The sequence below is a fragment of the Astatotilapia calliptera genome, chromosome 13 (genome assembly GCF_900246225.1).
Source record: "Astatotilapia calliptera chromosome 13, fAstCal1.2, whole genome shotgun sequence".
NCBI lineage: Eukaryota > Metazoa > Chordata > Actinopteri > Cichliformes > Cichlidae > Astatotilapia > Astatotilapia calliptera.
In genome coordinates this window covers 24197531-24222137 of record NC_039314.1, presented here as the reverse complement: position 1 = coordinate 24222137, position 24607 = coordinate 24197531, and the positions used below count along the sequence as shown (strand labels likewise).

The 24607-nt window shown below is 38.8% G+C and overlaps 1 protein-coding gene across 3 annotated transcripts; it reads left to right on the top strand.

Moving 5' to 3' along the window:
- The first annotated feature begins 63 nt into the window (after positions 1–63).
- On the top strand, positions 64–23794 carry b3gnt2b (UDP-GlcNAc:betaGal beta-1,3-N-acetylglucosaminyltransferase 2b). 3 transcript variants are annotated; one of them, XM_026190168.1, is made up of 3 exons: positions 64–272; positions 14917–15061; positions 20367–23794. In XM_026190168.1, exon 3 carries the CDS (start codon positions 20392–20394, stop codon positions 21583–21585), a length of 1194 nt encoding a protein of 397 aa, XP_026045953.1. In that variant the 5' UTR covers positions 64–272; positions 14917–15061; positions 20367–20391; the 3' UTR covers positions 21586–23794. The 3 variants fall into 3 exon arrangements, with proteins under 3 accessions (XP_026045953.1, XP_026045954.1, XP_026045955.1); XM_026190169.1 differs by lacking the exon at positions 64–272 and adding an exon at positions 12302–12456; XM_026190170.1 differs by lacking the exons at positions 64–272; positions 14917–15061 and adding an exon at positions 16713–17432.
- Positions 23795–24607: the final 813 nt, after the last annotated feature.

The window sequence follows — 24607 nt, the reverse complement described above, 5'->3', positions numbered from 1 at the left end:
TAATAATGGAATAGCCTTTATAAATCGCGCGCTAGGTGACGTCACTGTACAGGGCGTGATCTGGGAGGTGCCGCGACCGCGAGTGCAGTCACAATTGAGACGGTTAAAAAATAGACCAGTCGCGATAAGCAGCAGATCTCGGCTGTTAGCGGAGGGAAAAAACGGGAGGTCCTCGGTAAACAGACGACGATTAGCCACCGGAAACGGCACGTGATGGATTTATTTCACTATTTCGCCGCTGTCGGAGTGTCTCTAGGCTGACTGCCAAGCAAGTGAGTTCAACCGAGTTTATTTTTTCCCACCTGTCCGGAGTAACAGTCATATCGAGTAGCTGAACTAGATCCTCATAGTAAGTTAACCGACCCAGTAAGTTTCCAGGAAAGTCCGAGTTACTCGGGGAACAGGACTGTACATGAAAAGTGCTTGTTCCTTTTCAGGAAAACTCAAGAAAGAAACCAGAAACGCAGTAGGAAGAACAGACTATGACAAGACGTAGTGCCGTGGCATTTGTAAAGCAGTACTATCTTTAAAAATACAGCATTATTCTGCTTTAGGGCTAAATGACTAACCTTAATGAATTAATGGACTTACCTGTTTCGGGGTTAAATGCAGTAAATATTTAAGCTGCCTATAAAGATGTGTTTATGATTAACAATAACTTGAGCGAGACTGAAAGCACTTCGGGCACTTGGAAGTGACTGAATCAAAAACTAAAGTAAGACATTTTTGTAGCTATTCTCAATCAAAAAGTGTCACATCGAATGCAGGGGTGTCAAAACATGTGGCCGGGGTGGACTACCCAGTTAAGTCTCGACCACTAAATAGGGTTAAAATCCAAAATGCATTTTCATTCTTGGTGAGCTGTGCCAGCAATCTCTGGGAGTGAAAATGTCTGGGAAGTTAAAAAAAAAATCTTTACAGATTCCAGCATGTTGTTTAAACCTTAAAGATGGAAATGTTTGTCAATATTTATTTTATTAGCCATATATAGCCAAGTTTAAGCAGTAAAATCACTGCATAATAATCAACATAGAAAAAGTTCAATAATCTTTCTTGCTGACCATCCTAAGATGCCCTGAAAATAAGTCGCATATCACTGTAAACACATTCTTCCCTTATTCTAACTTCAAAATAGGAATGAATAAAAAATTCAAAAATGTGTTTAATTGTACTGCAATGCATTTCATTTAGGAACTGGAGTAAATAGGACCTAATTTGAGCCTTTAAGCCTATGAATGTGAAAATACGGAGATACACTGTTGAAATTTCACAAACATGTAGGTTATCATTAAGTGATTAAACAAGTGATCCACTTATGATCAACTAGGGCTGTATGTACCCTTGAGTTAAAAATGAGCTTGACCTCCCTGCTTTGGACATATAAACAATCTGTAAAAGTAGCACAGAGGAAAGTTAGTTTTAAACTTGGTGTTAATGTTAAACCTGGACAAACAAGTTCCCAATATAACTGTCTGTTCTTCCTTCTCTGTCTGTTCTCTGCCTTTTTTTGCTGTGTATGCACTTCATGATCAAATTTCTGAATCACACGAGCAACATTTTCCAAGGGTTTTTCTGCACAGATGTGTGTGCGTCAGCCCTGTACCAGTGCTATGTTTAGACAGAAACATCCAAACCACACTTAGGATGAGCATTGCTTATCAGTCATGGTGAAGTTTCTGACTGGTCTGTTATGGAATTACGAATACAAAGTGGATAAAATGAATGTAAAGGCGCCAAAATTAACAGTATTAGTTTTAATATGTTGTTAAAATTACATCTGTCCAGTCTATGATATTTATTTGAAATTGCTGTACTATAGATCAGGGGTGTAGCCCATACTGATTTGGATACAGTAAGAAAAATAAAAAGGGACTCAAAAGGTCAACAGAAACATGGTGCAGAAACGTGTCTAATCAATTCATTTTGGTAGAGCTGATATTTTCTCTTAGAAAATGTACATTTTTCTACGACAGTGTGCTGTACAATTCATCTAAATTCTGTATCAGCATTAAAGTATACATGAAATGTAATCATTCACAGATATAAATGTGACAAGTGAAAAGCCAGCCAAAGAAAAATACAGAGAATCCCAGGTGTGTACAAAAACAGCCAAACTTTCCAGTGTTATCAGTGTTTGTTATCTTGGCTTCATTGTCTGAAAATATATCTCTAAAAACATAGTCTGACAATTTCAGTTTATTATACAGTCATTCATCTTTAAGCTCCAAATAGACAGCACCCTGTTTTTGACCACACACCTGAGGGAGCAACCTGGCCAGTCAACCAGCAAATTTTACCCCCTTAGTGTCCCTTAGTGACTTTTCCAACTTTGGCCTGTGACGATAATGCTGTGTGAATTGTGATTGATTAATGGTTTCGCATAAACCTAGTTTAATCATTCATGAATGAGATACTATCGTAGCTAGCTGCACTGAGTAGGAGATTCTCTGTATCTCATTGTACAAGTGTATAGTGACAGTAAAAGGCGTTCTATACAAGTGACTGTTTATTAATTATTTACTAAATCACAATAATTCCAAAAATGGACACAGTGTGACATCTTAAAGTTAAAAAGTTTAAATGGCCCAATGGCCGTGAAGATCCGCTTGGTAAAGTAAATCCGTTGGGTATCTTTGTTGGCCTTCAGACAGCAATTCTGACAACTAAAGAACCAAACGCAGGGCTCGCAAAATTGCTAGCCCGACGTCCCGGAGCTAGCAACATCTCCGGTCGGGCAACCAAAATCTATCTCAGCCCTGCCCGTTGGGTTATCATATAGCCCGAAAAAAAGTTCATAAAGATAAACAGAAAAAAAAAAAAAATTTAATATATTTTTTGTACCTTTTCTAACCTAGTTTTTGGCTGCTGCAGAACATAATATGAATAACCGCAAAGACACATTCATTAATACAAATTACCTTTGTATCTGAGTGAGACTGTTTTTTGTTTGTGTTGCTAAGTCGGTCTTTAATACCATCACCGTACAGACATGCATCACTGAGGGAAGAAAAGCTCTGCTAATATTTACTATTTATTAACACATTTTTGTACAGCAGTGTTTCTCACACAGGCTTTATTTTGGAGGCCACTGAAGTGTATCTTAAAATTTATTTTAATTATTTCATTTGTTTCAGTGGAGAAAATTGCATTCAGTTGTACTGTGTGTAAGTCCTCATTCTCCCCATTCAAACAGCACCTCATCTTCTTTATGTTTTCCTACTTGTAGGCTGATCAGGTTGATATTTTGGCAGGCCCCAGGCCTTCATCCAGTAGTTTAAAAAGGTCCTACTCCACCATTTTGGTGGAATATCGATTGCAGGCTTCTGTAACACTAAGGAGTTCAATACAGTGGAGCTGGAGACCATCCACGGGTTATGAAGCTTAATAGACAGATAGCTAACTACTTAAGAAAGTGTGAGGGTACCTCCTTTAGTATATGTGTCCTCCGCAAGTAACAGCTTTCATTGTTTCTCTGTGGAGGGTGAGGAACTGTTACGGTTTCCTTTTAGGTGTTTGGGCTTCATCCCATGTGCACTATAGATAGCCACACACGACTATTGTTTTCAGTTTTTTTGCACTGTTGTGAAATATAACAGAAGGTTGTTTTGAGTTTATTATAGTTTCTTCCAGTGGCTATTTGCATAAATGGCCAATTAAAAGGATACTTCTTTTCATGTCTACTCCGGAGCAGGAAGTGAACAAACTCAAGTGTCCTTTTAATTGAAGGCTTGTGACCTTGACCCTAGATTAATGTGTCGCCTCATCTAATCCATACCACCCAAATTCTTCATTAATATTCCAGACATCATGGGTAGTAAGCAAATTAGTGGCTCAAGGAACATGGAAAGGAGTGAGGGTTATTTACTTTAGGCTTGATGTTACTTAAGGGTTTCTTCCTCATATACTACAGTGGAGAGAGTTCACACAAGTACAGAAGTACATTTGCTGCATATGCTGCTTTTTTGCTCTGAGTTGAATTCATACATTTGGCTTTTCAGCCGTCTTCCTCTTGTTTCAAGGTCATTAATTTAAGCACATCCTGAAACTGGAGATCTGGCAATACCCAGGGGTGGTGCTAATTATGGTGGCATCCCAATAGATCTGTACTATAACCACATTATCGTTAACACAGAAATCTGCAAGGCCCCATTTAGACAGCCAGTCACACAGCCTGATCAGCTATACAGCTTAATGTTCACTTAGCAAAGCTACATGCACAGCACACACACTGTAGGTTTGTTACACTGCTTATCCCCAGAAGAAGTCTTTGGGGCGCGTGTGCCCATGTACAGTGAATGCAGTATATATTTTCTGTTGTTTAATAAGGTATTTCTCTACATCCTCTAAACGATGGTATTGTTTATAAATTATTAAATGAAAACCAAATGTAGAAACTGTTTTTAAAAAATTCTTACGGTGATGGTGATTTTCTTTGGTTCTAAAATCTCTTTGGGTGCCAAAAACTTCTCTATATAGAAAAAAGCTGTGTTATTATGCAGCTCAATAGATAAGAAGCCTACAAAAAGTAATAAAAACAATCTAATTAATTCAGCTTACTGTAAACCACCTTTAGACAGTCATGGAGCCTGAATTACAACATTGCATTCAAACAGAAATATTGTTCTACTTTCTATTAATTACCATCAGTTTTTATTAATATTATCACCTTACTGTCAACACTTGAACCCAAACTGTGAATATAAATATTTGGCCTGTTCACGTAGTTTCTCTAAATGTTGTTCATTTGTTTGCTACCCAACGGTGTTAACATTGTTCTTTCTCAAATATTCATGATCACATCCAACACCCAGAGAGTTTGGGGGAGTTCTTTGTTTTTCTTTGGTTTAGTTTCTTACACGCTATAAAGCTTGTAACTTGGCAGTAATGCCAAGATGTGTGCATAAGTGACCACAGTCACTTATGCACACAACCACGTGTTTCAGTTTCTGAACATCAAAAGCAAACCTTTCGTGGGCATTGTTTGCTCAACAGAAGTTAGTAATTTTGTTCTCAGTTATTCAAATGATTTTATATGAAGGTCAACATAACACCACCAGTAAGCTCTTCTTTTAAATGGGGAAAAATGTATTTATAAAGTTTTAGTTAGTTTACTATACAACAGAATTTCTTTTACATTAAAAAAATAAATAAATCTGGTTCCACCTCCCCAAATAAACCTCAGCATTGCTGTGATTAAAAATGTTTGTACACATGTTTACTCATTATTTAATAAACATCTAGCAATGACTTATATATAATATGATATATAAGGTGTATATATGTGTGTGTGTATATATATATATATGTGTGTATATATATATATTGTGTGTAATATATATATATTGTATATATATATATGTTTATTATATATATGTATATATATATATATATATATGTATATATATAGTAATATATATGTATATATGTAATATATATGGTATATATATAATGTATATATATGTATAAAAAAAAAAAAACACGAAGAAGGAACACGAGAAGCTGGAGAAATACCAAGGGCTCAGAGAAGAGCTCGAGAGGATGTGGAGGGTGAAGGTAACGGTGGTCCCCGTGGTAATCGGAGCACTAGGTGCGGATTCTTCGATATATATATATATATATATATATATATATATATATATATATATATAATATTTTTTATAGGGGGGGTGTACACATTCCAAAGTAAAAGTAAAATATTTTTTCATTGTCTTGTCAATTTGGTAAATATATCTTTGCACGATTTTGGGGTGATTCTTGGCGTGATTGTGCATTAACTGCCTCCATGAAAGGCTTGTATTGTAAAATGTATTCTGAAATTACTCTTAATATCGTGATAATTAAACGGACTAATGAAGAAACCAGACACTGAAGCTAAACGGAAATGGGCAAATTCAAGTGAACTGAAAACAAAAACAAATCAAGGGAAATCAAAAGCCTTATGCAAAACTGTGCTTTTTGAGCTTGGGAAAAACCTTGAACATCTTTTGCCAGGAAAAAGAGTTCTAAATTACAATTAACATTGTTCACATGTGGCAAAGTATAAGGAGCCGAACAGGTAAAACAGTACCTTTATAACATTTGTCTGGAATTTCATTCCTTTTTTTCTATTTATATATTGGACCCACAACAGGGATCAACTCACGGTGGAGTGAGCCATAAAGTCAGTCATACAGTGGCAGAGCAGCTCAGATCTCTCTGCGCATCCAGGCTCAACTAGTCTGACTTTTTGTATTCTGCACAAGACTGTCAAAATCAAACACACAAGCCTTTTCTCCTTTTCCTTACATCAGCCTCAAAACGGAACCTTTCAATGTTAGCCCCGTTAAACCGCAAAGGTTGAGACATACTGCTCAAACAGAGAATGGCTGCTTGTTCAACTTTTTGTCACATGAAACGGAGTCGTTTCACAATACCAGGGTTTCTTAATCACTAATATGAAGAGATGTGCATTTGCACACAAGTTAGCACCAGCTATAAATTGCTTTGCTGCCGCTGTTTCCCAAGATCCATTAAAAACAGCTTACTGAGTAGACAGAATTAATCCATAATGTTACAGTCCGTGGTCGCTCCAGAATATGGCAAATACATCAGTGGGCTTAAAAAGACATTAATGATAATGGGAGGAAAACTAAAGTGATGCCAGTATAATAGCCAGGACACTCACAGAACTGCCTAATGTAAGTGATGACTTGCAGGATGATGGCACACTGAGGAAACTAAAGACAGCATTTCTGACTGAGTTGTACTACTTTGTCTTTATCTGGGTCCTACGTTTATGCTGTCAATAGTACTCTAAAAGAAGCCGAGCCATTTTACGAAGTTAAAGTTTAGACTGCTTTGTATCCTTGGCTTTATTTGTATATGAAAACCACCTGGAGAAAGTTTGAAGGTGCGTTTTCATTTCATGTCATTTCATTTATTTATTTATTTCACACTTGGTTCAACAGTTTTAACAGTTTTGTCCTTTCATACACACAAACCATGCTTTTTCTCAGTATAACACTGTAACAATGCGTGAAAAGGAGCAGGAAGAAGAAAATATTCTTATTAAACCCTGCCCCCATCTGCAATCCAACTAATAACCAAGGAACACACTAACATTTATCTCCAGATCCTAACGCACACCAAACATCAAATTTACAATCAGCAATATACCACTTCATATAATACACAAGGAGAAAAAATAAGTAAATAGAATAAAATAAGGCGAGAGAAAGCGTGAGAGAGGGAAAAAAAAAAAAAAACCTTCTTCAATTAACTCCAATTTGGTTCATATTCTTCATATTGAATTATTGTTTTAGACATGTTAGACTTTTTAAAACAATGTAAATTTGTACAGTTCTTTAGATTATAATGAGAGTTCCACAGTCGTATACCCCTAACTGTTGGACTCATTAATCTTTGTGTAGTCCTAGTTAGTTGATGCTTAAAATGAAATTTCCTTCTGCTGTCTTCACCCATTGAAAAGAAACTTTGTAACGTGAAAGGCAAAGTATTATTTTTAGCCTTAAACATAATTAATAGTGTCTGTAGTTTCACTAAATCTCCTAATTTTAAAACTTACTGTTGAACTGTTGAAGTTAATGGTTCACAACATAGTTCTTGTTGATGGTTTATAGTTGTCCGCTTTTAAAAGTAAAGATTTTGATGCCCACTTTTTTAGCAAAAGAAATTCACCGATTTTTAAGTTGTTGTTTTTTGTAAGTAGGGTTTAATTTACTGAAGGTTAGAGTAATACTTTATTAAACTGATAAAAGATCATTGGAAAATGTATCATCTTCTCCACTTACGCATGTAAGTTCATATTATAAGCTGTTACTTTCAATGGAAATGTGAATTGTTGCATCCTTAATGAGTCATCTTGTTACTGTTGTATTCCCCTGTTCCATTAAGTCTTTGTCATGAGGTAGCTTTTAGCGGTCTGGTAACAGGAACACTGGAGTTGGGCAACATATGAGTGGTCAACAACTCACACAAACTCAAAATAAAAAAGATAATGGAAACTAAATTGTCAGTGGTTATTTTGTCACCCAATTAATTTACAAGCATTGTTTCTTGGTGAATCTTGTGGAAAATCTAAACTATTATTAAAAATGCTCAATAATAAAACACTTAGAAATGTGAAAACATCAGTTCCCTTTTGACAACAGTCATTGTGTGAACCATTGTCTTTGTGCTTCTTGTCTTTGCCACATAACCACTTCCTGGCCTCAGTTCCTAAGAATCTGTATCCATTTAGCCATTCATAGTAACTATGTAGATGCAATGCCAGCTATAGGAGTTCGCTAATGCACAAGAACCAGACAGATATTTTCAAGTTGAGACCACATGGCTTGTCATTTGTATTGTTTCTAGGTGGATTTAAGGTCTTCCATATATTTCAAAGTAGGTTCGATATCACAGGTCATTCAAGGATTCCAGCCTAATGATGTCTGAGTTATGGACTTTCTCCCTTATTTAATTATACATGGAAAACTATAATCTTGTTATCATAATGTGATTCTGATCTCGTCTGACATAAAGAAAAGTTGTGCACGCACAATGCAATAGCTTCAAAAAGATTTTTTAGCAAAAAAGCATGCAGCTCACCATGTCATGTTAGGAGCCTGAGAAGTATACATGGTGAGGTGGTTGTGGCTGTGCTGGCACGCACATAATAACATGGGTTAAATAGTGACTTTAATAAAACTATCAGGGGATGAAAAGAAGGGTAGATTCATAAGAAAACCTTGAGATATTGGTGGTGTTTAATTATGTGTAATGTAGAGTTAAAGCTAAAGCTTAGCAGTCATCTGAATCCATACACGCTTTCTTCACAATTTAAATGTGCAGGTGCAAAATTACTCGTTTTTATCGTCTTCCTCGGGAGATGTGATAACATTGTCACTTGATCAGCTTAAAGAGTCCATTTCCTTTCTTGCTGCATTAGCATCAGATGCATAATTTCTGTAAACAAAGCTACCATTTAGGTTTTTTTCTTACTGGCAAACACTTTCTAGGATGTCTCACTTCATTTTTACAAGCTTTATAATGTTTAAGATGTACACTATAATCCCTTGAGACAGAGATCTTCGGTTAATCTCTTTGTTTTTCTCAAGGAGTTCCTGTCATTATTTGCAATTAGCCTTTCAGTGGAAACATGGCTATCTGTCATAGTTGCAGGGAGGGTCTTGTCAATGCATTTCTCTAAAGACTGGAAGTTCATGATTCGTTTTGCAGAGTGCACTTCATCTTTGCTCATCAGGTCACACTGGAGTGACACTACCTAAGTTCAGTGTGTGCTGAGTGTGAGCAAATGACTAGCAGGTGGCCTAAGTGTAGCCAGGGTCACAAGTATTTGTTGATAATGAGAAATTCCAGTCTATTTTAAGTTCCAGTGCTATTGTGAGGCAGTGAATGTCTCTCCTTTCCCCATCACTATACTGTAGCTTAGAAATGGTCACTTTAGCATTACTAGGAGGAAAAAAAGAACATTTCCTCAGGTTGTTTTGAGAATAAATGTGCAGAGCTTGAGAGCTGTTCTTCGCCCCGTAGAACCCACCCCATAGCCATATTTGGATAAGGAAATTAGTGTTCCTGATATTACTTCAGTTTTTGGGCTTTTGTTATTTTAGGATTGTTGTTGTTGTTGTTGTTGTTGTTGTTGTTGGGTCTCATGTACAAAACCAGGAACATAATCCCACCCTGTATACTTCAAGGACCTCTTGCTTGTCTCGGTGCATGCTCAATCATTGAGGTAAGTAAAACCCTAAAGGTTGATTCTGTTTGTCTGGACGTAGCGTTTTCAGTGGGAGAAACGTTTTGTCACTCATCCAATTAACTTGGATGATGAACGGAATCAATTTTTTGGGACCTCTAGGTTGAAATATTTAGGTTGTTATTGTGGTTTTATAGTAATTCCGATGAGGATGAATGGGAGATTTTTAACAGAATGTCCTCTAAGGCTAGTTATGCATGTGTTGCATTTTAATAAAACCAACACAGAGATCAGGACCAACAAATAAAATTAGGAGACTGTCTCACATCAATGGAAAATTCTGAGAAGGAGCCATGACATTTGGTGGATATATTCCAGCTCAGACAGTCCCTCTTTAAGTTGCAGCCTTCAGGCTATTTATGGCCCTCCTCTCTTTGCACCGTGTCCCCATTAGACCCACATTTTTCGTACAGTAATATCTTAGTCTTGTATGAAGTATTACTCCCCAAAAAATTATCTTTGGTAGTTTCAACCTACAAAGGTGAAGAGAGTCTGCTCAACAATTTACAATCCATGGATAATGATGATTCATATACAAAGGTAATTCAAAGTGCTTTTATAATGCATTACAATGTCAGAGAGATAAAAGGAAATGATGAACTTCTAGATGCATACTGTCAAAATGTACTTGAGATGATCCTGACTGGGGACAGGCAGTAATCCTCTTGTTGAGTATCATCAGTAATTATCATGCTTTATTTATATAACCCAAGATTCATTTTGTATAGCTTCATGGGACATTTGTTTAAACAAAAATCTGTGACAGTGTTCCAGTCAGATCCATTTTTAGCTTGGTATGGGTGGCTGTTGCGTTCCTTTCCTTGACTTTTATTGTTGTTGAATTTATTAAGCAGACCACAGAGAGGTAAATCAAGAACAGTGGCTCTGTCACCTCAAATCATTAACAGGTTTTTTGCTCAGTTTCTTTATGTGGTGGAAAAACTGTTTTTGATCCAGAGGATGCTGAAAACTCCACTCGCTCTAGAAGGAAAAACTTAAAACTGGGACCTGCCCATTGCTTTGCCAGTTTTCACTGCGATGCATTGCCACTGGTAACACCCACAGAGGAAATCGTTAAATGTGAAACCAAAATATCGTAAGTGGTGCCAGAGACGAGATGTTTTACCTTCAGCATAAACACTGGTCAAAAAAATTAAAGGGAAGTTGCAATAAATATTCGTCCCTTAAGTCAGGTGCATGCTCCTCTAAATGGTTAGACTCTTTATCTTTAATTTTTTTTTAGCCTTTATCAATTGAAGGTTGAACTTTGTCCACAGACCTGACGTGGCCTGTGGAGGAGACTTATCTGTTATCACTCGCACACAGCAGTTAGCAGCCTGAGCCTTTTAGGCTTCTCTGTCCTGCTGACCTGTTTCACACAACTTTGGGAGGGTTGCAACCGTGAGTGTGTAGGACATGTGTGCTGCAACCGTGAGTGTGTAGGACATGTGTTCTGCAACCGTGAGTGTGTAGGACATGTGTGCTAACCAGACCTGCTGCAAAACAAGCCCACAAATATCAACCAGCTAGTGAAGAGGATGTCCTAGATACATTTTCTGTTTTTGAGTTCCTAAAAATGATGAAGTTTTACGTTGAGAAGGGCGTGGCTGATCAGTGGAGCTTCATTAGTTGTGCATTCATCTGAATAGTAATGGCAGTTAACGTTGCTTTAACCTCACTGTTAAAAATGTAATTAGTGTTTTCATCTGCAGTTAGTACGAAAAGCCTAGCGGCAGTAAAATGAGACAGAAGTGATTGGAGATGTCAGCTTCAGCGGGGTCAGACAGGTCCTTAAAGTAAAAAGAGGTGTGTTGATTTTTCACTTTTGAAATTTGTGTTGCCTTTTTCAGCATTTTAGAGACTCGTGAAATTTCCAGAGCTGCAAAAATATGTTTTATGTCCATTTTAGATGCCCTCCAAGACTCACAATCTAAACCCAAAAATGTGTTTGTTTGTTTTTCACTAGAGGTTTCTGTAATTAATTTTTAGCATTAACATCGTGGTCTATATAATGTTTTAAATAGGAAAACTGCACAGTTTTCTTTTGCATTGTTCACTTGCATTGTAGTTTTGTTTTGGGAGGTTTTTTTTGTTTTTTGCCCAACAAACTGTTGTTATTTAGTCTTAAATAACTTATGTACAGGAGCATATGCAGGAAAGAAAAGAGGAAAGTTTCTCAGCATGGTCAAACAAACACAATGGAAAGCATGAGAAGCAACGGAAATGGAACAAAGCCAGGCGTTCCTTTCGATGATTAACTCCATTTTAATTGTTTGGCCATCCTCCGGTGGCTTTTTCAGTTTGTTTCGTTAAGAGGTTGCCTATGCTTGCTATCTGCTGTCCTCTCATATCTAACCAGCACACACAGGCAGTTTAATGATTAACAAAACCCAGTCATGTTTGTATAAAACGAGCTTTCTACATCAGTCTTTTGCAAAAGCATTAGATTATTATTGCGTGTGTGTGTTTGTGTTTCACTTTTCTCTTTATATTTATATCTTTCTTTCTGTTTGTGAGAGATTTATCTAACAAAAACAAACTGTACAAGTTTATTTAAGATCCTGCTAGTTGCTCCCATACACAATTTAAAGTCAAAATGCTTTGAGAGATGATTTTATGCAGACATCCATGCAACGGCATGTCTGTGTAAGGAGGAGAAGCTCAGATTTAAGGACTCTTAAGAAGGAAAAGTACCTTGGGTAAGCTCAAATATTAGTAAGCAAACAAATCTCTAAAACTGAAAATAAGTATTAGTCCTGAACAGCACAAAGTCTAGTTTCTGTGGAGAGAAGAGCTCTGTTAAATACAGCAACCCCTCCTGTCTTTCGGTGAGATGGTGATAATAGTCTGCACTGTGTTTCATGAATGTGAAGTCTGTTTCATGGCTTTGCTGTCAGTCAGATGTTTACCTGCACTTGAGTGACCAGCCTCCAGAGTTTTGTGGCAGTAACTAAATTTTTATGGAATTTAAACATTAAGGATTGACAATTGAGGTAGGAGGGTCATGGTGTGTGTCTGTATGCGATTATAGAAGTAGAGTGTGTGTATATGGTGCTGAAAGTGTGCAAAAAAAGTATTGTAAAAATTACTAACTTAACAAACATGTCAGTATGTCATCAGCGCATGAAAGGATCTGACATGTCAGCTGGACAAAATAATTGGATATTCTTTTAAGTTAATAAACTATGTTGTTTGTTTTGCTTAGTGAGATGTTATCCTTTTTCTTTTAGCTGCAGCAAATTTAAAAATATTAGACAAATGTGTAAGTGTGATTAGCCTCTAGGCAAACTGTATATCAGATAAACTCAGGCTCAGACTGTATACATTTAATTTATCACTTTACTGAATATATGGGAAAGTCAGATTATCATAAAATTTCCTGCAACATAGAGGGGAATAAAATATAAAGTTGCTCCTAAAACCATTTCTTGATTGGTGCTCAGAGAAAAATGCAAACATTTCTGTCTAAGAAAATAAATAAATAAATACATTTAGCGCCTCACTGGTCTCTTATCTGGAACATAACCTACACCGGAGCAGAGAGGTGTGCTACAAAGTTAAATGGGTTAGCAAGCTTAAACTCACTGTTCTTTTTTACCTCGCTAGATCGTTATGGCAACTTGTTCTGAACACATAACCTGGTCAGGATCAGGTTATGTTCAAAGTTTAAACATTAGCTAGAGACACCACATACTCACTGATTTGTTTTTTGTTTTTGTTTTTAATTTACGGTCTGCTCTAAGTGTAATAGACATTATCTGCTGCTATACGAAAAAGTCCCACATGCAGTCTGTTCAGTCATGTGTTACAAACACCAGTGAATGTAGTTCAGTCATAAAGTTACAGGGATGCAGACTGTGCGTCACATTGTCACGGGAGATCGGTTCAGTTGGTGATGCAGAAAATGTCTTAATGTTTTCTGCTTGATCTGTTTCTCTGACACTTCTGGAACCGCAGCTAATAGAACACAGATTAGAAAATTCCTCTGCTTGATTTTTGAATCACTCAGCATTTATAGACGTCAAATCACAAGACTTCAGAAGACTTTGTCCTGTCTGTATCTATCATCTGTTCCTTTTGATAATGTCTCATTGACGCTCAGTTGGTAAATTTTTAAAACCATTGTCATGATACCAAATCTCTCTGGCGCCTAAGTTTGTGAATGCAATAACTCGAGAACACGGCAACATAGGAACTTCAAATTGATACCATAGGTGTGCTCCTTAAAAATATCAAATGAGTTTGAATCTCAGTGATCTTGGCGTAAAGGTCAAAGGTTTTCTGAAACTCTTGTGAATGCAAAAACTTGAGAAAAGGGTGACATAGGATGTTGAAATCGATAATATAAGTGTGTCTGCTAGGAGCCTGAGAGGTAGCACAGGAAGTGGCCAGTATTTTTGGTTTTTGTCAAGTCAGCTAACACAAAGAAACCCTGGCTATGTTGATCATGAGTGGCAGCGCACTTCTTCTAAATAGGTTTGCAGCATAACCTGCCATAGCACTATACCGTGTTAAGAAGTGAACCACTTTTTGTACCACTGGGCAATCAGAGTGCCATGTTTATATGCAGCATGAAGTTAGGATCTGCATTTCAAGTAAGAATACTGTACACGGGGAATTACTTATTGTTGTACTAAGAAAGCACTCCCTCTGGAAACCAGCTCTGTTACTTTCACATAGATTTAGTCGACACATTTTGTCCTGTGGTACCTGTCAGGAAAATTCTTAACTTAAAAATAAAAAAAATGAAAACCGTGAAAAGATACAAAAATAAATCATAGTAATGATTGAACCTCCCTGAAGTGAAATTAAATGAAACCAAGTTCTGTTTTACTGTGAATTTTGACACCAGGGTTTTAATTTCATTAACAGCAAATCTACATCTGTTCCAAATATCACACATAAAACTGTATTTTATTATTAAAAGCTGTATACACCCTCCCACCCAATCATGACTGCTCACAGAGGTCAGACTTCACCAGTTCTTCTACTAGAAACACTAATAAAGATATATTTATCATTTTGTATTTAAATCAGGGTTATTGGTTCTTTCTTTAAGAAGCACACTTTCAGTATATAAAATTAGAACTGATGTCTTTTTTGTCCTCATGCTCTCTTCCTCAATATTGACATCTGGGTTCTTTCTCTCTCATTTGCAGATTCAGTCTTTTCTCTGCCTCCTCCCCTTCCCGATCCCTTTTCCCCATTGGCTGTTGTCCCCAGACAGTGCACAAAAGTATGGGGTAAAAGTGCTGAGGAGACACCAGGAGAACAAGAGCTGAAGAGGCCCACTCACCTGCACAGGTAAGATCACACAATGTGCGTCGTTGGAAATGTTTTGAATAGGCAGTGCATCTCTTGGCATGTCTGTCACATTAAGACTCTCATTTAGATCTGTATAGCTATATTCTGTTATGTTTACACATGAAGTTTAAGGTTTTAGGAAGGTGCATTGTTCATCGGTTCTCTCCACAGTATAGTATTTAAAGCCATCTAAACATAATAATGAAAGCTATTAAGGTCCACTAAGAAGCGTACAAACCCAGCCCTTCAAGCTGCCATTGTTCTGTAGTGTCTCACACCCATCCCCCACTCAGGTGGGATGGCTTACCTCAGTGAACCTTTTTATCAGGTGGAAGCCACACTGGTCAAACACAGTCTAGTGTTGTCTGGTAAATTACTGACCTCATCACAATCCCACAGACCTGTTTGTTACCCGACACCATATGGTGTCACCACAAGCTTCATGATAGATAAACATAAAGTTAATGAATAATGGAGAGAGGTTTAAAAGCGGATCAGATAATTATGTTACAAACTACACCAAAGTGCCCATAGACAACCTACGCAGATACAGGAAGAACATGTAAAGTACACACAGAGAGGTCTTGTCCCGATGGTGGGAAATTGTATCTATATGGAATAAAAAAATCAAAAATAGATTACATGCTATTGTTTCAGTGTATAATGTATAGTCCTTTAACCCCCCAAAAATCCTAATCATACCACAAAGGTTTTTAATAGGCATCTTTTGATGGTTGACTTGAATCAAAGTAGTCAAGTGTATCTGTGTAAAAGAAGCCTGACTGTCTTGGAATCCGTTATCTAAATAAAGTATAATTATCTTTTATCTTTAAAGCCAAGTCAGACGAATTCTGCAAAAGAAGAGCCATAAAGGTTTATTGTGAGCAATAAAAGTGCCACTGCGGATGTTTGCAGACTGCTTTTTGACATTGCATTTCTTCATCTCTGCCTGAACCGTTATCATGCTCCATTGCTGTCTTTTACCACAGTGAGACTATTTCTTATTATTAGTTTATTAATAATTCGACTTTTTTTCCTCATTCTGTGTGGATTCTGCATACAGTCGGTTTAAGAAAAAATACAATAAAACTTTCTGTCCACTTATTTTGTAATTTTTAGGAGTACTTTGCACCATAACAAGTATAGGTGTGCACTGCTTCCTGTGATGACAGGATGTGACTCATACTGTCTTTTCTTGGGGCACTGCTTATGTTCTGGATCTAAATGTGTTTTTGCATATCCTTAAAATGAGGGTCCATTTAAAAATAATACATTGATGAGGTTTTATGAGGTAACTAGATCTAGTTAGATTAATCAAATCAAGAAGGCCATCAGTCAGTTGTGTTCACTTGCAGACAGCTTTCCAGCATACTTGGTGGGGCCAGACAATTGAATTCAGTTGCTTCCAGTTATTATGAAACATGATAACGGTGACTTTTTTTCTATTGCTTTGAAGCTCTGATGTCTTTTTGTGTAATGAATTAAGTTCACCTCTTGCCATTGCAGCACTGCACTTTTTCCCCCGCCCCTTAATTTTCGAACTTACTTGTCCTTTAGCGTACCTATAAGTAAGCCTTTGGTCACTGAGCTCCAGAGGAAGTAAAATTCATAAGTTTTCCATGGAAGAAATGGTGGAAGAATTGTGTAACAGCTGTCTGGAGCTGATTTTTGCCTCTGATCACTCGAGGTCTCTCACACTTCCTGTGGTGAGCGTGCCCGTGTCATAGTCCAGCTTATGCCTTGCTTATACTGTGTTGCAGACATGGACACAGACATCTGGAAGGCCGACGGTCGAATAGTCATTCCTGTTATACTTTGAAGTCTGCTGCCGTAGATAGTTGATTGTAATGTAGATCGGTAGGAAGAGTCCACACAGTCCCAAAAGAACAGGCAGGCATGGACCATTGCACCCACTGTCTGATGGGATTTAAGTCACTCAGGCCGAAGCGGACCTCAGTGGGCTCGCAGGCATGGAAAGACATATCATAATATAATGAAGACATTATGAGCCAAAACAAATTATGAGAGAGATTCTGTGTTAAACCAGAATATATGAATTATTAACCCAAAGAATCCAAAAACCTCAAGTTACATTATGAGGTTTGTTAGTCAGTAGTGTTACTGGTTGAATGAGTGTTCGAATGTGTTGTGTAAAATGAGAGAAACTGGCCAGGTGCTCCCAGTTGCACTGATTAACTCTACCTACCAGGAAACTGCAACCTAACATAGAAAAACCACAGTAGTCCCAGCAGAAGCAGGAGGGCTGTCACTTGCCAGCTGTCCTTTCAAGGCAGGCTTTATTGTCAAATGCGCTCAAGTCAGGAACTAACCGTGACCAGACATCTCCACATCCTCCAGTGCCTCCACATCTTTAAGTTTTGTTTTTCATTTAATGTATATTTCAAGATTAAGAAAATCATGTGTGAACTGATTTTAACTGTCTTTAAGCTGGAGTCAGCTCTAACAACACTGACTGAATGCAAAAGAACTGAAACTATAGCTTAAAGTTTGGTGCATGACCTTACTATGCCTAATCTGTTTTTGTGTGAGTGTCAACCACAAGTGTAGACCTTGTCTTTTTAATGCTGACAGCTAGAAGCATGATATTTGTGTGTCAAACCACCAACATGCCTTAATTGCTTCAGCTAAAATGGCCTCGATGTGAAACACTATGACTGAGTTTAATGTCTTAAACCAAATGCAGATGGTCAGCCAGACTTAGGCAGGTATGCGTGGATTTTGCTGCAGACTACTGGTGGTTAATTACAGGTCCAGAAGTTGTGGTTTCATCTACATGTTGTTTAGCTTTCTTCTTAAGAAGCCTCCCCCACCGACCCACCCACTTGTTTCCCAGAAGTGATCTTGTTTGTATGGGATGCAGAGGAAGGGAAAGCTTAATTATCCATGAGAGTAAGGGAGAAGAGGAGATTGAAGGAAAACTAGCATAAGTCCATGCTTGTCTGTTTGGTGATATAATACTGATAAGTGTGATGTATTCCTATCCTGCGTTGAGTCAGAACAAATTCAAAGGAACAGAGGAAACCTGATGGAGACGGGCAGAGTGAGGAGGAGTGAACGAGGCTCACGGAATAGAAAAAGAAGAGCAAACAGGAGTGCAGCAGTGGAGAGTTGTTGCTAGGAGGCTGAGAGAGCAACACAATACAGAGGCAGGAAGGATCCAGGGAGCAGTTCAGATCTGTTAGCTCATCAGGCAGAGCTCGCACCGCTTTTTGAGCTGTTTACATTGATAATTGTAATGAAGATAAATAAGTCTTAATGTCCTGACTCGGCTCTCTGGGGCCAAAACCTGGTGGAAACAGGTGAAGGCAAAATTAAATTCTTGTAAGTTGTTTAGAATTAAAAACACCTACACCATCTCTAAACACACCAATGAGCAGTACCCTTACACCCAAATGTTTCTAAAAAAAAAAAAGACTAAACAGTTGTCAGATACAATGAAAATCCCCAGCAACACAAACTAGTGCCTCATAACCTACCTGTGCCTGGTTAACAGCAAACAAATCCTGTGTCTTGTAATCTTTAATGCTACAACGGGATTTCCTTAAACCTAAAATATAACTCAAAGTGTCTTGTCTGTCCCAAAAGCTCTGCGATGAGATGTCTGCAGACGCAGATGAGAGGAAAGTGAAAGCAAACAGGCACCTCGGTCGTGCCAAAAAGCAGAAAAGAAGAGGCTGCGCTTGATTTTTAACAATAAATAACAGCAGCAAAAGTCTTTATCTCATTGAAATCACTGAAATTATTCGATTGGAAGCAATGCTGGGGAGCGGCTTTTCTGACTGAGACGATCAAGAAGCACTTTCCCTAAATGAGCCCTAATGTCTCCCAGATGAGCAGACCCTTTTTGGCTTTCAGAGCTTGCAATCTTATATCATTATCCAGTCGTCTTTTTATTTTACTTTTAGTCTTTATGACTTCAGAGTGTTGTTAAGATTGGAAATTTGCCCAGAAGTGTGCAGCCTCACAGTGAAAACATTTACTCGGTTAGACTTTGTCACAAGTATGGTTAAGCAGTACCAAAACATGTAGTTTATCAATAACTTGATGAAAATATTGCGTTAAAGTGGCTGCTTCACTGGTCTGCAGGAAAAAGGAGAAAGTGAGGGGAACTCCAGGTAAGGACATTTTCAGAGGGGAAAGCGTGACTAAACAGAAACCTGAGGCACAGCTGAGCCTCCTGAAAGGACGGTATTGTCTGTTCAAGCTCACATGTCGTCCTCATTTCTTATTGGTTTAAGCAAAGGATACAAAAGCAGAGAGGAGGACAATGAATCCTCAAATGTTTGCCTTCCGTTAAATTGCCCTCTGGCGTAGTAAACGAGTAAACATGTTGTCAGTGGAAATGCAGGTGTATGCTGTGATTTCAGGCAGACTACCTTATCGTGCTTCATCCCGACAGTTAATGTGGTAAACTTGAACTCTCCTTACACCAAGCAGATCATTTGCTAATTGGTTTCTCATATTTAGTTTGGACTGGTCTGGACACGCAGCTTGGTAATTAGATCAGTTCAGGCTCACAGTTGTGAACGCATGCTGCATGAACACACATAAATAAAGTGAACAAAATAGCAAGGCCTGATGATTGCAGATCTAGTTAGGTAGCTCAAAGTTAAATTATCTTTGTGTCTGCCGTAGGAGGAGTATTTTTTGTTTTTAATTATTCCAAGAAAAAAACTACCCTACCTGTGATTTGATTATGGTGATAATGGAGACATGCCACCTCATAAGTTTTACAGGAAGTTTTTAAGTGTTTTGTAAGAAATCAGTTTAACCCTCACTGGAAAGCACAGCCATCACTTCTGAGTGAACCAGCATGTTCACTCAGAAGTAACTATGACAGCCAAACAAACAAAGCATTATTATACAGTCAACCTGTGAAAAGTCAAGTGATTCAGTGTGAAGATGACACCACTCTGCTTCAGTCTTATCAGCAGTTTGACCTCTGACCTTCTTGATCAGATCAATACGTGATCTTGCTGTTGCTTTGGATAAACAAACTATTCTGACATAGTTTTACACAACGTCTTACAACACAAACGGGGGTTTCCATGTGATCGTTTTGTCAGTGTGGTTGAGGTGTCTTCTCTTCCTTTTTCCACCCATTGTTTCTCAACAGAGGGAAGTTGTAAACCTGCTCATTTCACCATAGATAACTGTTCTCCCTCGTGCTTCCTCCTACCTGAAATTACCTGAGTGATTTGAGAATAAGGTAAAAGATGAAAACTAAAGATCAGTTTGTAGTGAAGACTAAAGTCTTTGTTTCTTCTTCTGTGTGTCTGCACAGGTGTCAGCGTGTGCGGTAATCTGTCATGGGGCTGCTGCCAAAGATGAGGCTTAAGGTTGTGGTGTCACTGACTATGGTCAACCTCTTTATCTTCATCATCATCTCGCGGAACATCAACCAAGACAAAAGTGGACATCAAAAGATTCTTATCCCTTCCAAACGCTTCTGGGCTAAAGTGGCTCCCAGCTCGGCCTACTGGAACCGCCAGCAGCAGATTCTGGACGTTCACAGCAATCACATCTTCATGACGAACCGCAGCAGCGACATCCCTGAGTGGCTCAATGACACCAGTTTGACATCCAACGTCTGTCAGCCTAACCTCAGGGTGACCACTCAGGTAAAAGATTACAACTCCCTGCTGCCCCGCTTCAAGGACTTCCTGCTTTACATGCGCTGCCGCTCCTACCCGATCATTATGGACCAGATGGATATCTGCAAGGAGCCACCGTTTCTGCTGCTGGCTGTCAAATCGCTGGTGCCTCACTTTGATCGCCGCCAGGCCATCCGCCAGTCCTGGGGAAAAGCAGGCGTATTAGCCAATCGGACAGTGGTTACCATTTTCCTCCTTGGTAACGCAACACCTGGAGACCACCACCCAGATCTGTCTGGTATGCTGCATTTTGAGAACGCCCGCCATAAAGACATCATCCAGTGGGATTTCCGTGATTCGTTTTTCAATTTGACTGTCAAAGAAGTTCTTTTCCTGGAGTGGATCCAGGCACGTTGCTCCGGCGCCCAATTCATCTTCAAAGGCGACGACGACGTCTTCGTTAACACCTACCGCATCATGGACTTTCTCAAGGGGCTCTCGGGACCCAAAGCCAAGGACCTGTTTGTGGGTGATGTGATCACGAATGCGGGGCCCCACCGAGACAAGAGGGTCAAATACTTCATACCAGAGAGCATGTATGTTGGAATCTACCCACCGTACGCAGGAGGAGGCGGCTACCTTTATTCAGGTGACATCGCCTTTCGCCTGCATAACGCATCTCAGCGCGTAGCGCTGTACCCAATAGATGACGTCTACACGGGTATGTGTCTTCGTAAGTTGGGGCTGGCCCCCGAAAAGCACAAAGGCTTCAGGACTTTTAACATAGAGGAGAAATACAGGTCAAACCCCTGCGCTTACAAGAGCTTAATGCTGGTTCACCCAAGGACCCCACAGGAGATGATCCAGATCTGGGCCTGGCTCAGTAGACCCAACCTGACCTGCCAGTGACTGCAGTCAGTCTGAAAACATGTCAGGATAGATCACAAGGAAGGCCAAAGGGCCAAATATTTTAACTTGAACTTTAAAAGTTGGCAGCTTTAAGTTAAGATATTACTACGATGTCCACACGGATCCTCTGCCTGGTTGAGCGTTGTGGCCTGAAAAAATGAGGGCGGCGCTGATTTTTCACATTTTGTATTATGGCTCTATTCCACAGAGGAGTTAACTCTGCTTAACTTTCAAAGGACCTTCACCCAAAGTGAATATCTTTGAGTTCATATATTTATATCACAGCTATTTATATGGCCTTTATGTGCTTTAACACTGTCACCTCCACCACAAAGTGTCTCAATGCTGTATTAAATAAATGAGAGCTGGAAAGTGTCTGCCTGGCACCCAAGGGTCGTTTTGGTTAAGCTATAACATGCTGGTCAGGTTATTGAAGTGAGTAAAAGCAATTGATTGCTTTCTGAACACTGAAAAACAGTAGTTCCTGCATTCCCGGTGAACACTTCCTTGTAGTCATAGCTGGAGGCTTAGATTGTGCTGCTATTTCCAACCACACTCCCAGAAGTATTTACTCACGACTCTAAAGCTCAGAGTTTTTGTTCACATCATTTCCTCAGTTTCCACTGGTGAGACTCTGCTCTCAGTCAGCCACAACATTAAACCCACCTGCTGAAATGTTTTTTTTAAAGGCCAGGTCTCTTTACCGAAGCCACCTTTGTGGTTTCTTAAAAGCAGTTCCCTTAATTGGTGTGGCTGATCAACGTTGGAGCAATTAAAATGAGACAGGGATGTCTAGCCTCGCTCTCCGCAGCTCGGCCGGTCGGGGCTCAGAGAAATCCAAATGCTGGTCTAAATCAGCTTCAGGTTCAAAAAGGTTTAACAAAAGCCCAAAGTACATTTTCACAGGTGTGTCATTTCAAGCGTTCGGTGTGACGTATTTGCTATGTGCCCGTGGAAAGCATTGAATGAGGATAAATGCTGCTTTACTGTGACCTGAGTGAGTCTAGATTCTTTAAAACAGGCTGAACACGTACATACACAAATTGTTACTTGATTAAAGTGTCCGTGGGTTTTGCAAGAGACTCTTAAGGGTTCTGTGTGTTGGTGAAAGCTTTAAAGTGTGTGTGAACTTGTGTTTTATTTAAAAGTTGATCCTTAGCTCATTGTTGTTTAGGTTCATTCACCTGACAAGAGACATCCTGCACATATTTACCTTTCCCTCGTATTTCATAAAATTCCTTCTGAGCAGTATTGTATGCACGACACGGTGAGATGCTTGACTCGCACACAGCATGAAGGGTAATGGTGTTACTTCGTCTCTGTTAGAGCTCCCCCTGCTGGTCAGGTTGGCGGCAACAAAACATTTTTTGCAAGAGCTTTGTAAACAGTGGCGATCCCACGACTCCCAAACTGCCAACCACCTGATTTATTTAAAGCATCGGCTTATTAATTATCTCTGTGTTAGTCTCTACATCCTTCGTATATCCGTTATGTGACATTTGGAAATCATCCTACAGATAATCGCACCAGGTCTCTTGTTTTTCCTCTTTTCTTTTTGAACTTCAGTATATTCATGCAGGATAAGACCAACACTAAAAAGAGAAGATAAGAACCTGAAAGACGTGTATTTCATGCTTCTGGATTATTTAATATTTCACTTGTTGTGTGCATAGCGCTGTCACTGCTGACATACATGCCGTTAATCGTTGCACTCCTCACTGTGTAGTTTCGCGGCTGCCTGAACTGTTTACATCGCTTTCTAATTGTTGCTTCAGCCTGATGATTGTCTACAGGTGTGTGGGTGTTGAATTTGTTGATTGGAAAAGGTGCACAATTTATCCAAGTTTGAACAGTCAGTGTTTTTCTGGCCTGAATGTCCCGAATGTGTCCAAGCTGGGGATCATGAAGGAAATTCAGCTGAATGTAACAAGGCCTGTGGCTGTTCCTTCATTGTGTGTTTTTTCTATTTAATCAAAGTTTATGTGGAGTATCTGTGTTGTTTTTAACCCACAGAAAGATTTTTTTTTTTTGTGTGTGGTTTCTTTAAACTTTGGTTAATGTGAGTTCCAGACACTTTTCGCTGCCTGCACGAGTCAAAGATGATTACCAAATCTGTGCCTGATGTTTGTATGTACTGTATGTCACGCAAACTTAAATGTGATCGCTTTAACATCATGTTTCAATAAAGCTATATTTTAATGGTTTTGTAGATGCTGTTATGTGATTTTTATGGTTTCTAAGGATGTACATGAGAATTTAGAAAAATCAATCACGTCTGATTACAAAAAATCTTGATGCTTTTTAAACTTCAAGTCACTTTTTTTTTCTAATAACAAGCATTTTAAAGCAGGAGTTAACCTAAAGATACACACATGCAAAGCAAGATATACCAATATTTTTAAAAAAAAATAGTTGGGAGGATGACATCAGCGACCTTGAGGCTGAATGTGGAGGTGATAGATCTGTAATATAATACGCAGCTGATCCATGAAAGGCTGTAAAAACAAACTGTAAACGTTTAGCCAGTGCAGCTGAATCAAAACACGAGTGGTGTGTGGTCCTTTCTTGTTAATGATGTTAAACAGAAATGTGGTTTTTCGTAAGGAAGCTAAAAAAAAAACTCTCTGGGTCACAGGAGCCTGTTCCCAAAGGTACGCTGTTAAATCCAAGACTTTCAGTGAGTTCAAAGCCCAAACTGGGGAAGAAAATTAGAAACTGCTGGTCTGCTGGGATTTTCCCACACAGCCGTCTGTGTTAATGCCAGAGAAGACGGGCCTGAAACTCAAATAACTACTCGTGACATCTGAAGTGTGCAGAAGAGCATCTCTGAACCCACAACACATCAAACTTTGAAGCAGATAGGATGCAACAGCAGAACGCCACACCGTGTGCCACTACTATCAGCTAAGAACATGAAACTGAGGCTGTAATTCACATGGGCTCCAAAACATTGAGCACTTTGACCTCTTTCCAAAACAGTTGGTCTCTGTACATTAATAATAATATCTCTGATATATTTGAT